The 15492-nt window shown below is 53.9% G+C and overlaps 5 protein-coding genes across 5 annotated transcripts; 3 read left to right on the forward strand and 2 right to left on the reverse strand.

Moving 5' to 3' along the window:
- Positions 1 to 284: 284 nt before the first annotated feature.
- MDM12 (Mitochondrial distribution and morphology protein 12) lies at positions 285 to 1592 on the forward strand (the record flags this gene model as incomplete). Its single annotated transcript, XM_049357942.1, has 1 exon — positions 285 to 1592. The coding sequence occupies one exon, from the start codon at positions 285 to 287 to the stop codon at positions 1590 to 1592; it is 1308 nt and encodes a 435-aa protein (XP_049207541.1).
- Positions 1593 to 5787: 4195 nt separating this feature from the next.
- On the reverse strand, positions 5788 to 6624 carry J4E79_009091 (uncharacterized protein; the record flags this gene model as incomplete). The annotated part of the gene is made up of 1 exon (XM_049357943.1): positions 5788 to 6624. The coding sequence occupies one exon, from the start codon at positions 6622 to 6624 to the stop codon at positions 5788 to 5790; it is 837 nt and encodes a 278-aa protein (XP_049207542.1).
- A 486-nt stretch (positions 6625 to 7110) lies between these two features.
- Positions 7111 to 8058, forward strand: J4E79_009092 (uncharacterized protein; the record flags this gene model as incomplete). Its single annotated transcript, XM_049357944.1, has 1 exon — positions 7111 to 8058. The coding sequence occupies one exon, from the start codon at positions 7111 to 7113 to the stop codon at positions 8056 to 8058; it is 948 nt and encodes a 315-aa protein (XP_049207543.1).
- A 1317-nt stretch (positions 8059 to 9375) lies between these two features.
- Positions 9376 to 12999, forward strand: J4E79_009093 (uncharacterized protein; the record flags this gene model as incomplete). Its single annotated transcript, XM_049357945.1, has 3 exons — positions 9376 to 9471; positions 9521 to 12664; positions 12715 to 12999. The coding sequence occupies 3 exons, from the start codon at positions 9376 to 9378 to the stop codon at positions 12997 to 12999; spliced, it is 3525 nt and encodes a 1174-aa protein (XP_049207544.1).
- Positions 13000 to 13963: 964 nt separating this feature from the next.
- On the reverse strand, positions 13964 to 15313 carry J4E79_009094 (uncharacterized protein; the record flags this gene model as incomplete). The annotated part of the gene is made up of 2 exons (XM_049357946.1): positions 13964 to 15107; positions 15246 to 15313. The coding sequence occupies 2 exons, from the start codon at positions 15311 to 15313 to the stop codon at positions 13964 to 13966; spliced, it is 1212 nt and encodes a 403-aa protein (XP_049207545.1).
- Positions 15314 to 15492: the final 179 nt, after the last annotated feature.

A 15492-nucleotide genomic window follows, 5' to 3' on the forward strand; every position in this document is an offset into this window, starting at 1 on the left:
ACTTGAGACAATACCGGCAGCGGGTCTCGCTATGAAGTGTTGAGTCTAGTCGGCTCGGGGTCGGAGGAGTGACAGGGTGTTGATGCAGACGCGAATAGCTCATCACACCCGCACGTTTCGTGAAGAAATGAGATGCGCAAGCGATGACTTCGTTGTCAGGATGATGAGTGGTTCGACGGCTCGGCGTCGTTTGTGCGCTCGGCCCGGTAGTCGCTTCCTCATTCGGCCTCGGCAGCCGCGAGTTTCAATGTTCTGTCGACAACCCCAACCTCCACTCCGCAGCCATGTCGATTGATATCAACTGGGACACCATCACAGGCGGTGCAGAGGGCTCCGCGCGTGCTGAGACAATACGCGCCTTCATCCACGACCGCTTTCAGCAGGTGACGCTGCCACGCTTCATCCGCTCAGTTCACGTGCACTCATTCGACTTCGGCAGCGTACCCCCGGAGATTGAGATTAAAGACATATGCGACCCACTACCTGACTTTTACGAGGATGATGAGGACTACCCAGACGAACAAGGGGACGGGCCAGAGGAAGGCGACACGCAGCATGACGCCAAGTCACGCGACTCCAGCAACCCACCCAGTCGTTCACGAAGGGATAGCCATTCTAGGGAACGAGGCCGAGAGGTAGACTTGGAGGAACACACTCCCATTCAGACCAGGTTACGCCCTTTTCAACCTCTTCCTCGGCCATCCACGAAACGCGCGTCATTGGCTCCCAACGAACTAGGCAGCCCATTCTTTCATGGAGCACTCACGCCAGGCATCCCTGGTGGCACCTCCAATATGAACTACTTCCATCTACCTTTGAGTGCAGGTCTCTCCGGCGCTACCACGCCTCTTGCTGCTGTAGCTGGTGCGCAATTGCATAATTGGCTTGAGAACCCTCACGGTCGGCCAACTACGCCAACAAATATGCGTCTGCGGAACGCAGCGTCCATGAACTCGCTAACCCTCACACCGCAATCTCACCCAGATCCAAGTTCAAGGCCTTCGTCAAGGCACCAACAGGACGAGGGAAAGAGGCCGTCCTTTGCCGGATCAGACGACGGTACTTCTCAGCATAGCTATGCGCGGACACCGTCTGCGTCTCCTCACCGCATGCGTGAGAAGAGCCCTGATGACATACAGGTTGTGACACATGTGCAATACTCCGGCGACATCAAAATGTCACTGACAGCGGAAATCCTGTTGGATTACCCGATGCCAAGCTTTGTCGGCATTCCTCTTAAGCTAAACATCACCGGACTCACCTTTGACGGTGTTGCGATATTGGCATACATCAAAAAGCGGGCCCATTTCTGTTTCTTGTCACCAGATGACGCAGATGCTCTAGTCGGCGGCGAGACCGGCTTCAACGGTCTTCAAACAGACGCACAAGGCCAAAACCCGCGGCCTGTGCAGCGACCCAAGATCGGAGGTCTGCTGGAAAATATCAAAGTCGAAAGCGAGATAGGTGGTCAGGGCAGTGGAAAGCAGGTCCTCAAGAATGTCGGGAAGGTGGAGTCTTTCGTGCTGGAGCAGGTCAGACGCATCTTCGAAGATGAGTTTGTCTATCCAAGTTTCTGGACGTTCCTCGTTTAGAGCTCTGGAAGTCGCTCCGCATAAAGAGCGATTGTATGTATAATTGCATGCGCTACATACATTACATGTACAGCCAGCCAGCCTCAGCAACGAAATGGCGATGTGACATTCCGCATCGGCATTGTTCACCGCCAACGGTGGATGGGATTCATTCGAGCACAGCATTTCATCTGTCCATTATGGACCTTAACACACGGCATGCATGCATACAATTTCGGGGTCACACAACAGCGCTTTTCCCCACCCGAGTGACAAAACTAGTGTCTCACGGCAGCAAAGAGCCTTGTAGCAAGCCCTTCCTTTGTGTTCACTACAAGGGTCATACGGCAGACGCTCCGAGAACGTGGGTTACTTGCAGTCACCATGGGCACCCGCAGAAGCGATGAGGGACGGCATTTTGACAGCTATGTTACTGACAGCGGGTGTGACGGAATTAGGCCACGTTGGTACCTTCAGAACAGGGACAAGGACAAATGAAGCACTCTTTTGAGCCGTTAGTGCGAGTGTAACCTGCCTGTCAAGATCACTACCCGTCGGCGTCGGCATCGGGCCCATACAGACAAGCCTCGCACCGCGGTTGTGTCCCGTCAACTAGCGCATTGCCCATCAACCTTGTTATCATGTGTGTTGATCATCGATGCCGCATCCTGTCCCTCGTTTCCCGCCATTCCCGCCTTCATTGTAATCACCCTGGCTGCATGCGCCCTTTGCTAGCATACAGGTATGCATTTCGCCAATGATACCCACATACGATGTTGTGCATTCAACCTCACCGGTCGTTGAACCGCCTTTGTACCGACTGACCAGTGATATAGAGGCACGACAGATCAGACCCAACAGATTCCATACTGAGTCTGCAATTCCCCCAGACGATCACATTGACGCAACACCTTACTGCTAGAGTACTGCAATGGCCAATCCCAGTATGCCAACAATTCGCAATCCGGTAGCGCAATCTCACCACGTAAACTGAGATGAAATTCATGCCTCTCAACATCAAACACGAGTGCCTTCTAATGTTCTCAATCACATGCGACCTATTCTTGGACAATCCTAAGATAGAGTTTCGATAACCCTTGGAATGGATGACAACCATGTCGCATGCTTTGCGCAATATTACCGTACCTTGTGCCGTTATTGTCACATATAGGCTCTTGGGGTCATAGTACCGGCAAGGATTGCGGCGCTATGGCGTGTCTTGCATGGCGGAAGTCGTGACGTCCGTCTACAACTGCTTCAGCCAAGCAAGCAGCAGCACGTTCCGGTAAATTTGAATGGTTTAATCTGACGATGATTGCTCGAATATGGCTGGACTGCGACGGTAAGACTACAGAGGTCGTACAAGAACATCCCGAAGCGGGATGCTCATGCAATAATAAAAACCACTTATATGTCCACGTCTATGCATTCCTCAATGGTCTTTGGTGCCCCGAGAGTTCACATTTCCCAGGCTTGGCACATCCATTCCTTTTGGAGGACGGCATAGAGGTCAATCTGTACCGATACCACACCATTGCTGATCGGTCTACAGCCTGGCGTATTCGTTACTACTGTATGAAATTGTCGCAAGCTAACTATAGTTGCCATCACTAATCTGGTTGACATCCGATCAGGCCTCCAGACATTTTGAAACTTGGATGATGTGCATGCACCGTGCCTGCTGGTTAGGCTTGCCGATAAGGCCGCGTTCAAGCGAGGCTGGCTGACTGAGTGCGAATGGGCCAATGACGCACACCATTCCCCACATCGCGACCCCGCGCGTCATGATCCAAAAATGACGCAGGACGCGCCTGTGCGCCCTGACGCTACTCGATCCACTCATGAGGCTGCGAAACTTCGTGCGCCACGCCCGCGTCACTCGAAATGCGCGGCTGTCTGTGTTCAGCAACAGCAAACCCTACCAGTATGAGCGTCTGCCATCGCCTACCTGTATACGCCTATTAGAGCTCCTACCAGTGACAAGCAACGGTATCATTCGCTGCTCGTTGAAGGTCACTGAGCTTGCAGATGCGCCATCCTTCAAAGCTCTGTCATACACATGGGGTAGTCCACAAGCCAGTCCCATATCAGGAAGATCGAGACAGTATGAAGTAGGACTGAAACCTGCATCGAACGACGAAGTAGACTCGACCCGCCACCACACTATCATATGCGATGGCTGTCTTCTCAAGGTCACCAGTAACCTTCGAGATGCACTGCAAATGCTCAGCAACGCTATCAACATGCCACACATGCCCAAAACCCCGACCTACTACTGGATAGACCTTTTGTGCATGAATCAAACAGACATTGAGGAGAGGAATGCTCAGGTTGCCCGTATGGGTGATGTTTTCAAGAAGGCTGATGGAGTTGTTGTCTGGCTAGGCAAAGAAGATCAGTACACGCTGGATGCTGTCACTACCATGCGGAAGATAGCGGCTATTCCCGAGAAACACTGGCCGCTAGTACCTTATACATCTTTCTACAATCCCGAAGAGAGTCAGCTAGTATCCTCTACTGGTCTCACCTTCTACAACTGGCTAGGCTTCATAGTCCTCATCAACCGCCCATGGTTCAAGAGGGCTTGGGTGAGTGTGTAACGAATAGCTACATGCACAACCGACGACTGATTCCATCAGGTCGTTCAAGAGATCGCACTTGGCAAATCGGCTCTGGTAGTCTGTGGCAACAAGGTCTTTCCTTGGGAAATTCTATCCAAAACGCTGTCTTTTGTCAAACTCACGCGGTGGTATCATCATCTCCATGCAGACAAACTAAAGCATGTAAAAGAGCTGCGGAAACATCCTGGAATCTACAAGCAGGTCCTCAAGTCGAAGCTAGCTGTCGGCATCAGCCCTCTATATCTCAATGATACCCGTCTATTCGCATCATCACTAATTAGAGACGCCGGTCAAGCGACCAAACAACCGTCTTTCAGGAACCTGCTCGACAAGCACCGCTTTTCAGAGTCTTCAGATCCCAGGGACAAGGTATACGCCTTTCTCGGCCTGGCCAACCGGGGTATGTCTCCATTTCGCACGCAGCCCAACGCGCTCACGCCGGATTACAAACTCAGTGTACAGGAGGTCTTCACCCAGACCACAGCGGTACTCATGTCGTCTTACAAGAACCTGTCGTGGTTGTCACACGTGGAGGACTCTTCGCAAAGACGGATATCGGGGTTGCCATCCTGGGTACCTGACTTGAGCGTGCCGCTTCAACCTTACCCGCTTCGCTATCGTGGCCCCGCATACTGGCATGCTGCTGGAAACCGCGCCTGGCGTCCGGATGTAGAAAGCATGAAAAAAGGACTTCTCCCGGTCCAAGGACATCGATTAGATCAGATTGACCAGACCTCTCTGCTTACTGACGAATCGGAAGACCCTCCAGCGGTATGGGCAAGCATCGTGAATCTAGCTCTCGCGCTTGACTTATCCTACCCCGACCCAGGCGGCACTGGCAAGGCGCCATCGCGTGTCGAAGTACTCTGGCGAACCCTAACTACCGACATCTACAACCATACATACCCTGCTCCTGTAAAAACAGGCGAGCTCTTCATTAATTACATCCTCAACCTCCAGATCCGGCATCGCTTGACTCCATGGTCCAGCGCTGACGATTTCCAACCCCACCATTCGCCATTAACAGAGTCTGTATATCCAGATTGGCGCAAACTCCTTGAGCTCGAACCACCGGACTCGCCATACAGCTTCGACTCATATTCTAAGCGCTTAGTTGCCGTGGTGGAGAGTATGTTCAATGGTACATACTCGCCAATCGGGCTTGCGCAGCTACAGCACGAGCTCGATCAAAGCGCGGGCCGACAGCGAAGACTGTTCAAGACACGCGGAGGGTTCATGGGCACTGGGGCGAGGTCACTGCGTGTAGGCGACGAGGTCTGGGTGCTGTATCGCGGCGGTCTTCCCTTTGTGCTGCGGCCTTTGCCTAATGGCCGTTATCGTCTTGTCGGAGAGTCATTTGTGTACGGGGTGATGCATGGGGAAGCTCTAATGATGGATCTTCGGCGACAGAATATCGTTCTTGAGTAGAAAGCTTAAGTCTGTCACAGTGTGGACCAAAACGTTCAAGTACTCAACATGTTCACGTGCTATTCGCCGCCATGACAACAGCGCTTCTTTCATTCTATTACCCCTTTACTTCGCGTCATATATCCCATTGAATGTTGCCACGATCATCGCTCCTCAGGGATGGTTCACTATACGCACACAAAGTACTTTTCCTGCAACGCCTCATGCAACCTCCCAAACACACCTCCATGCCACGTCCTAAAATCGTCCCATTCTTCAGTGGGCATACAAGAAGCCATCATGTTCACCCATCCACCCACGATAAGATCCGCATAGTTCGCCGCCTCACCCTCCAAGAACGGCCCCTCTTCATGAACCATGAAAAGATCTGCCAGTGACTTCAGCGCCGCCTTGAACCCTACCTTGAGCTGCTCCCTAGCCTCTCCTTGGATGCAGATACTGTCCCAGGAATCCAAGTGCGCACGTTTGCTCATCTGTGCTTTCGCGGCATCTGCCGTCTCAGGGTTGAAAGGCATATACTGAGCAACAAGAACCACGTGAGCAGAGAACGTGGCGTCAACGTGTGTGTTGAACTTTGCGTACGCTTCATGTTTGGCCCCTTCGTTCAACGTGAGGGGTGCATAGAACATGGTGTCTTTATTCGGACTCTCGTAGTCAAGCCCCGTGTGAGTTGACTCTTTGGGAAATAGACAGCCACCAGAATTGGGAAATGTGTTTTCGAGGTAGTTGGCAATGTCGAAACTATCTCCGATGACCTTGTCCGCAGACGGGTCTTGTAGCATGGGTAGGGTGTGGAAGTCGGAGCCATCGTCTAGCTTACGTGTGGCGGGACAGTTGAGTCCTTTGCGGACGGTGGAGATGTCGAGGAGATCGACCCATGTTGTTTTGAAGGGTACGCCTTTGAAGCTTAGGGCGAGGCGGGCCTTGGAGGGGTTGGGTGCGTAGGAGCGGGGCTGGATTGGGGAGGAGATGTCGTAGAAGACGAGGGGTTTGGGGTCTGTCATCTTGGCAGCAATTTTTGGTATAAGAGTACAGATGCCTTGTCTTGAGGGCAAGCGAGGGTGGAGATGTTGAGTTAAGGAGCTGTCATGTGGAAGAGATGTAGGTAGGCCATGCACGTAAGACTAAAGGAGCTTGGCGGGTTGCGGGGCGACACGAGGATTAGAGAATAGCAACAACATGTGTTTGCACGTGTTGCAAGATTCTACGATGGGTTTTGCCACGTCTCACGATGTTAGCTGGTGTCGACTGAGCTGGTGCTCCTGCTGGTATCTCGGACAGGGTAAGAGCGCACGGACCCAAAAGCAGCTGTTAGAAGCAAGACGGATCTTGTTCCTGTGGAGCAGACATTACTCCACGAGCTTTGACGCGTCTGCAGTTCATGAAGTCGATTTTACGACGGGGCGCTCATACTCGTTTGTTCGGCGTGTAGTGGCCGATGTGAGCAGCATCGGGCAGATTCACGCGTGTAGCGATGACTAACACAGCGAATGACTGGCTCGGCACCAGCTCTTGTCCTCGTCATAGGCCAGCCGACTGCTCACACGCGCGATGGGTGTCGCATTCCCTACGAGTGCAATGCGTGCGGCGAGGGTATATATGCCACGGACTTTGGACTAGCAGCAGACAAGACAACTAAATGCACCATGTCCGCCACTCTGCGTGCAAACGCCTTGGACTTCCTAGACGTCGAGCACGATGACGAGCTTCCTGGCTATGACGAGGCTATGCCAGCTCCTGCCTACGGCGCACACGACGGGCCCCTCGCTACCTACTGTCTTCGCCAGTATGATCGCAAGATACAAATGCTCGCTGCCTACGATGCGCCCGTCGCTCCCTCGTACCGGATCACAACCAACAGCTTCCGCGTCTTCTCCAAGAAGCCGGAGATGGAGGTGCTCCATACTGCGCAGGACATGCGACAGCGCAACATAGCCGCACTGTCCTATGACAACGACGGAGGCTTCCCCTGGCGGCCCCGCGCGCATTTCGATTACACCGTGGAGGATGGTTCGTGTACGCGGTACAAGATGGAGTCGTTGAACTTTGAGGACTGGAGTTGTACCATCGACGACAAGACGTACGTCTGGGCACTCGACATGCGACCAATTGCATTGGTGCTGAGCGACAAGGACTCTGCCAAAGTCATTGCGCGCTTTACATTCTCAGACAAGGGCGTGCTCGCGCTGAGAGGTGCAGAGGTTGGCGACTTGGCCATCTTCCGCGACGGACTGACGCTGGCGCCAGGCGGTATCGACAAGGTGGTCTGTGGTGTCATGATTGTCGTTACCTTCTTCAAAAGAATGGGTAGGAACTACACGAACCCGAAGACGGATGGACTGGGGCGAGTAGGGTCGGTGGCCAGAGAGATGCCGCTGCCGTCGCTGCATCGGGGCTCGACAGCAGGCTACTCGAGTTTGGGCAACTGGGCAGGATAGCATGCATGTAGCTGAAGGTTGGATATTAGGTGGTGCAATGCAGATATTGGCTGACCGAAACATGCGAAAGGTACCATGTTGCTGTGCTTATGCCACGCGTGGAAGGGCCGAGAAAGCACCTAGAGACGAGATGGGTGTCGATCTGGGGCATGGCCTACCAGAACGTGGGTGACGGCGTCATGAGGCTAGAAAACGGCGTGACAGCGCTCGCGCACTACTCGAGACAGCGGCGCGGACCGGGCAACGACTGCTAGCAACCACCTAACAGCCGTTGTAATGTTGATGTTTCGACGTGATGTTTTATTTCTTTGTGCCGGTGGCTTCATGCCAGTCATGCCTCGGAGGCGAGGCAGGACGCTTAACCCCTATGCGCGCCCGACCCGGGCGAAGGTTCTGGATCGCACCGACTCGAGCCAATCTGCCGATCAAAAGAGCAGGTGGAGACGGGCCCGTCCAAGACGACAAGGCCATCCCCGCTTGCCAAGTGCCTCGAACTCGTGTTTGCTGGTGGAGAGGCAACGCTGCGAGGGCGCCCCAAACACCACACAGCAGACAGCGTGGTGACACCAAGTGTGGCTGACAGCAGTGCGCGTTCAGACTTGACGCCTCTGCACAGCGCAATCTGCTCAGTCCATGCATTGCCGTGGGCCAGCTTGCAAGCTGTGGCGAACCAAGCCTTCGCCTGGGTCTGGAGCCATCAGCCCATGTTCAACGTTCGAGGCGTCTAGCCCAAAGGGACCAACGCCTAATCTCGCCCCGGGAGGCCCGCCCTCTGCCCTTTTCCACCACCGTGGACGCGACTGCGACCTGCACCGAGCCGCCGCCGCCGAGCTGCTCGTCCAGCTTCACACTCGTCGCCAGCGCCCGCCAGAGCACCCGCTCGTCCTCTCTTTTCGCCAGTCCGCTGCTCGCAATCGTTCGCCCGGGACCTGCGGCCAAAAGCAATATAAACCCTGCACCACCAGAGGCCGACGCACCTGTCGCGCTGCTTCGGGCCTAGCAGCCTTGGTCGTGCTTTCACTCCACCTCGCCTGCGTGCCTGCCCTCTGAGCCGCGCCCCAGATTAATCGAGATCCTGTACTGATCGTCGACGATACGCTTGGAAAACTCCGCCGCCGCCCGCTGCGAGGAATGGGATTCGCACATCCCCCTCTGTCTACCCACAACACCCGCCCGTCATCGCGTCTGTCAGCTCGCCGGTACCGCTTGGACAGCTGAGTGAGATCCGCCCCGGCTGCGCATTCTCCCACTATTCCCGGGCTGCGTTGCTCCCCTCAAAGCACGTCGGTCGAATAGCCTGCGACTCTTCGCAGAGCCATGGTCAAGATGCGGATTCCCATCCGCGAACAGTTGGGATGTCTGGTTCTGCTGGCGTCCATGATAGGCCTGGCCGTCATAGCCGTCGCAACATGGGTACATATCGACGCTGCATACTCGTCCATGCTGGTACTGACTTTGCCAGCTCACCAACCACAACTTCGTGCTCAACATACGCTCGACCCGCCTGACGCTGACAGCCTCGCTCAAAGCCGCCCAACTCTCCTCGAATCTGAATTTGATGCAAATCCTGTCCCAGCAGGCTGCGAACCGCCTCTCCCCGCAGGCCGCCCTCAACCGATACTACGACGGCAACACCTCGGAGACGAACTGGGCCCGAGTCGAGGAGGACTACGATGCCATCTTCTCTGGTGATATGCGGACCCGTGTGGCTGTCCAGGCCCAGATATATCCCTTCAATTCCTCCGAGCGCCGCGTCTTCAGCCGGACCGCACAGAGCATGATGGACGTTGTGCTGCCCATACTTAAACCCGACGGCACGAATGCGACGCTAGGCGATAAAGAGTACGGCTTCATTCCCGAGCTCTACCCCAAGTTCTCTGTCGAGACGATTCCCTACAACGACACCTTCAGCACATACAAGGCACACTACGAAGGCAGGACCATTGACAACACGAGCTACCTCTTCACCGGGCCCTATCGCGTCAACGAAACACTCAGCTTGGTCTCGGTCACCATACCCATCATCAACAATACGTCCAACATTGACACCCTAGGATGGCTGACGGCTGTCCTGGACGCGTCGCTGATTACCAATGTCGTCAACGCCATGGAAGGTCTAGACAACAGTGGTCTTACCCTGCTGTTCGGCCCGGACAATGCCACGAATACCTTTCCTCCGGCATATCTGTACGACGCCGATACCCCCAATGCCCCCGAGAATGTACAGGTTCGCTACCTCGCCCCGCCAACACAGCGAGCAAAGGTGCAACGGCATGGCCAATACGACACCTCTCTTGACCCGCCTCCATTCGACTGGGCAAGATATCCCGCCATTCGCAAGGGTTTCACCAAGCCTACTGGCGCCACCAACAATGCTGGTAGCATCATCTCCACCAGAAACGAGGATGGCGACGATGTTGCCGTTGGGTACGCTGTCGTTAACAGTCCCATGGTCGACTGGATGATTGTCGTAGAGCAGACCCACGATGAGGTCTGGGGACCCATCTATCACCTCCGGAACGTCATCCTTGCATGTGTCTTTGGCACAATGGGTGCAATGCTACTTTTGGCGTTTCCCGTGGCACACTTCTCCAGTCAGCCCATCCGAAGATTACGCGACGCTACCAAAAAGACGGTAGCGCCTCACATGTTTGAGGACGACGACTTCAGCTCGCAAAACGATGGCGCCAACGACAGCTCGGAGGACGCGGCCCTTGCCCGCAAAGAGGGCTTCTTTGGTCAAATCATACATTACCGGAGAAACGCAAAAATGAACCGAGCAGAGAAGAAGGAAGCCGAGAGGCGGAGACAGTTCCGCATTCCAGGCAAAGTCAAGGACCGTAAACACTTCATTCACGATGAACTCACGGATCTGACAACGACCTTCAACGAGATGACGGACGAGTTGATGATGCAATATGAGAAGCTGGAAGAGCGGGTAGCACAAAGAACAGCTGAGCTCGAACAGAGCAAGAAGGCTGCCGAGGCGGCCAACGAGAGCAAGACGCTGTTCATTGCGAACATCTCGCACGAATTGAAGACACCGCTCAACGGCATTCTCGGCATGTGCGCCGTGTGCATGTCGGAAGACGACCCAAACAAGTTGAGACGGTCGCTAGGCATCATCTACAAGAGTGGAGACTTGCTACTCAATCTATTGACAGATCTCTTGACGTTTAGCAAGAACCAGGTTGGTCAACAGCTCAGTCTTGACGAGAAAGAGTTCCGGCTACGGGACATCAGCTCACAAGTCTTGGCTATCTTCGAAAAGCAAGCAAGAGAGGGCGGCATCAAGCTCGCAGTCGAATTCGAGGGACCATACGAAAACAACCTGGACGATAGCGGGCGGCCGAACGAGCTTCGCGACCTCGGACCTTTCGGGCTTGGTCGGCTCAAGGACATGGTTCTGTACGGCGATCAACATCGAATACTTCAGGTGGTCATCAACCTGGTATCGAACAGTCTCAAGTTTACGCCACAGGGTGGTTCTGTCACGCTCACCATCCGTTGTCCCGGCGAGGCACACATGTCAGACAGTCGCAAGGCGTCTCTGCAATCACGGCAGAGCTCAACGCGCAACTCGAAAACCCGCGTACGAGCCTCCGCGTCAGAAGTAGGGTCTGTCTCGATTGCGACACCGAGCGACAACTACGGAACCGCCAACGTCATCAACGTCATGGGCAAGGGAGATGCGTTCTCCCGGTACATGGCTCAGGAGCGAGCCGCAACGCCGCCACCAGGACGGTGGTTATCTTTCGAGTTCGAGGTCGAGGACACTGGTCCAGGTATTCCCGACCATCTACATGCCAAGATTTTCGAGCCTTTCGTCCAAGGCGATTTGGGTCTAAGCAAGAAGTTTGGTGGCACCGGTCTTGGCCTGAGTATCGTCTCGCAGCTGGCTGGTTTGATGAAGGGCACGATCGGTCTCAAGAGTGAGGTCGGACACGGAAGCGTCTTTACTATGGTAATACCGTTGAAGCACCTTACAAGTCGGGCCGACAGTACAGCCAGCTCCAGAAACGTGAACCTGGAAACCGGGACACCGCGCCGCAGCTTATCGATCGACGAGCCGCCGCGAGGTCGCTCACATGATGACGCGCTTTCGGCCCGCTCGATACAGTCCGCTACAAGTGGCCCGATCGTCGCTGGGAACACCGCTGCTACTGCTCCGTCCGGGCCAGTTGCATTCGACACCGACACCCAGCCTCGTCTTGTCGGCCTTAGTCAGCCTTTCTTCGCTTCGAATGCGCCATTGGAATCACCAAACTCGCAGGTTGCAGCTATGAAGCGTGTTGAAGCCGAAGCTACGAAACGTGGAGACAAAGTCAAGGTGCTTGTCGCCGAAGACAACAAGACAAATCAAGAGGTTGTACTGCGCATGTTGAAGCTCGAAGACGTGTACGATGTTACTGTCGCAAAAGACGGTCAGGAAGCGCTCGATTTGGTCATGGAAAGTATGGAACGCAAAGCTCCATACAACCTCATCTTCATGGATGTCCAAATGCCCAACCTGGATGGTCTGCAATCAACGCGACTAATCCGGCAGTCTGGTTTCTCGGCCCCCATCGTCGCTCTGACAGCTTACGCGGAGGAGAGTAACGTGAAGGTATGTAATGAGCGTCCTGATCTCGCTACTGTTATTCTAACAAGTCATAGGAATGCCTCGACTCAGGCATGGACTTCTTCCTCTCGAAACCTATCCGCCGCCCCGCCCTCAAACACGTCCTCAAAACATACTGTCCTACTATCCCAGAAGAAGAGTCGGACACAACGCCACCCGGTTCTGCGGTCTTGACGCCGAAGCCAAATGGTGTAGCGGTGAAGCCTGCCCCACCAGCGGCGGGGTCCACGGCGCCATTCACCATCGTCTCGGGAACGAGCGATAACCGGCGTGCCGATGAATCGCCAGCCATATCGCCCATGACCTCGCCCGCAGCGTAGCGCTAGTGATGCATCATGTTGCTGCGCTCTCATCTGATCTTTCTCGCTGGATTCGCCATCTCTATCCAGCGACACCTCTGTCTACGAAGTTCCTTGTAATGTCCTAAGCACGATACCACTTAATCGCTACTTTTCTAATCTCGTTCGCGATCTTGTAGTTTTCCATTTTCGTTTGCAGCAAATGTACATAGCAAGCATGGCGCTGGTCGGGCACGGGTCGATTTCCTTTTTTTTTTCTGCTGGTCACAAAACATCTGGGTGTGCGTTTTGGCGTTTACTCCTTGGCCTGCAATCGCCAGAGCCTTCTTATTGTTGGGCTTGTTTCTTTGAAGAGATTCTGATTTGTCGTCATCCTTGAGGGTGTTTTCTTGGTGTTCATCAACGGGGCGATGTGACGTCCGGCAGGGTCTTTTACTAGGCAACAAAACATTTGGTGGGGATCTGGGTTGAATCAATTGAACTTATCTTGCAACGCCGTGTTGGCTGTTGCGCATCACATATACTGTCTGAACTGGTTGTCTACAAGCAGGTTGTTTTTGCCATACTCTGCGATGGATGTGAATTATTCAGGAGATGAAAAGTCTTGCATCTTAATACCACCTTGTGCAGCGAAGGTGCGCTGCAGTCTAAGTTGGCGTAAAAAGGTATAATATCAAAATCCCAAGGCAGTGTGGTCTTCTAGGCCGACGGTTTTATGTGGGTATTAGACTTTTCCTAGGATGTTGTGATACTATCCGCTCGTCTGCAGTGTCCTCACGTCAGAGGAGGAAAAGAGTAATGGGATGACTTTGTCTTTTTATATGTATAAGGGCTAGGGGATCTGAGATAGACACGATTATCTTTTGGCATCTATCATGATGTCTGCTAGCCCAACAGTAGTATCTAGTACTATACGCAGACGTTCGGGGCGTTAAGCACCAACGCACGCGTGTCCGACACCACAACGTATGAACAATGACCAGACTCAAGGAGAGCCCTCCAGATCGGAATCTCCATCAGGATGTGCGTAGTAACCGGCGAACGGGTTAGGAACACTCCTCTTGGGACCTTCCAAGCCAGTCAAAGCCTTAACAAACGCCTCGTCTTCCAAGTTCTCTCGTTCTGAATCATCCATGAGGTCGTCGTCAACAATGCCGAAGTCAACTTCGACAGAGTTGTCGATGAACGCCATAATATGGTTCATGTAGGAGTCAGAGCGACGGCCCTCCAGACGTTGGTCTTCTCGCACCTTCTTTATCCACTTTGCCTGCCAGGCTTCCGGCGCAAGTTCGTAGTAGTCCGAGACGATGTACTCCGTTTGCTGGCACTTCTCCCAAGCAACCACAGTGACTACGGTACCCTCCTTCATCAACGCGTTGACAACGCGACGTGAGCGCTGCAAGACCGGCGTACAGTATATGAGAGCACCATTCCATTCGAGCTTGATCGTGAGGTGGAAACCCTTCTTGACTCGCACATCCAAAAGCTTCTCAAGATGGTACCCGAAGATGTCTAAGCCCTCCTTGCTCTGAATGGGGTCTTTTGATCGGCCTCCGTCTTGGATGTAAGCGTCCGGCGCCAGGGTGAGCTCCAGGCGACGAATATAGTCGAGAGGTTTGACGCCGAGGTGGAAGTGATCTTTAGACAGGAAGTGGGTGAGTTCATGGAGGTTATTAGCATCCAACTGACGGCCGGACATCTTGCGATAGTATGCTTTGGCGACTTCCTTTGCAACGTCCATACCGACATACTGGTGCTGGACCCAGAGTGGAAGCTCCCACCAAAGGAAACAGCGACAGTTGTCTCCCATGCAGGGTACGGACCAAGGCGCCAAATTGATCTTGTCCTGCCCTCGATGGCCAGTGGACGCGAAGGACCGTGGGAAACTTGTAGTGCTCGAAGTCTTCTCGTACAAGGTCACGTCATCGAAGACTAGCCTGAGCATGGGCTCATCCCAGACGTAGTCGTAGACCATCTCGCGGAGCTCTGGTGGTAGAGTGGTGTGGAACTTGTCGACGAATTTGCGGCACAGCTTCTCAGCGACGATGCGGCTGAGGTGATGACATGCCCTGCCTACGGTCTCTCGCCTGGTCTCGAGCTCTGCAACCTTGTTCTTCAATTCATCAAGCCTGCGTAGGTAATTAGCTATAAATCCTTGTGCGATCGCTCCAAAACAGGACCTACTCGGTCTGGACAGAAATCTCTTCTGCGAGAAGCCTATAAGGTATGAGCAATCGTTTGTAGATGTCGCGAATGTTATCACTGACCTTGACAGCTCTGCCTCGGTTGCCTCCAGCGTGGGCGCGTTGTTGCGGAAAGAGCTTGCGTTTGCCATGCTAAGGACTCAAATATAGATGTTACGCTGAGAGTGTTTTTTGTGAAAGTATTGGGAGTCGTAGGCGTGGGATAGCGGATGTCAGGGTCCGCGCTAATGACGCGCTAACGCAATACTGGTGGTGTCACGAGAAAGGGACCGAGCTTTGAGACACCGGGCAGTTACGACGTTCGTGTTGC

This window comes from Alternaria viburni (assembly GCF_023758015.1).
Source record: "Alternaria viburni strain BMP 2772 chromosome Unknown scaffold_23, whole genome shotgun sequence".
Lineage (NCBI taxonomy): Eukaryota > Fungi > Ascomycota > Dothideomycetes > Pleosporales > Pleosporaceae > Alternaria > Alternaria viburni.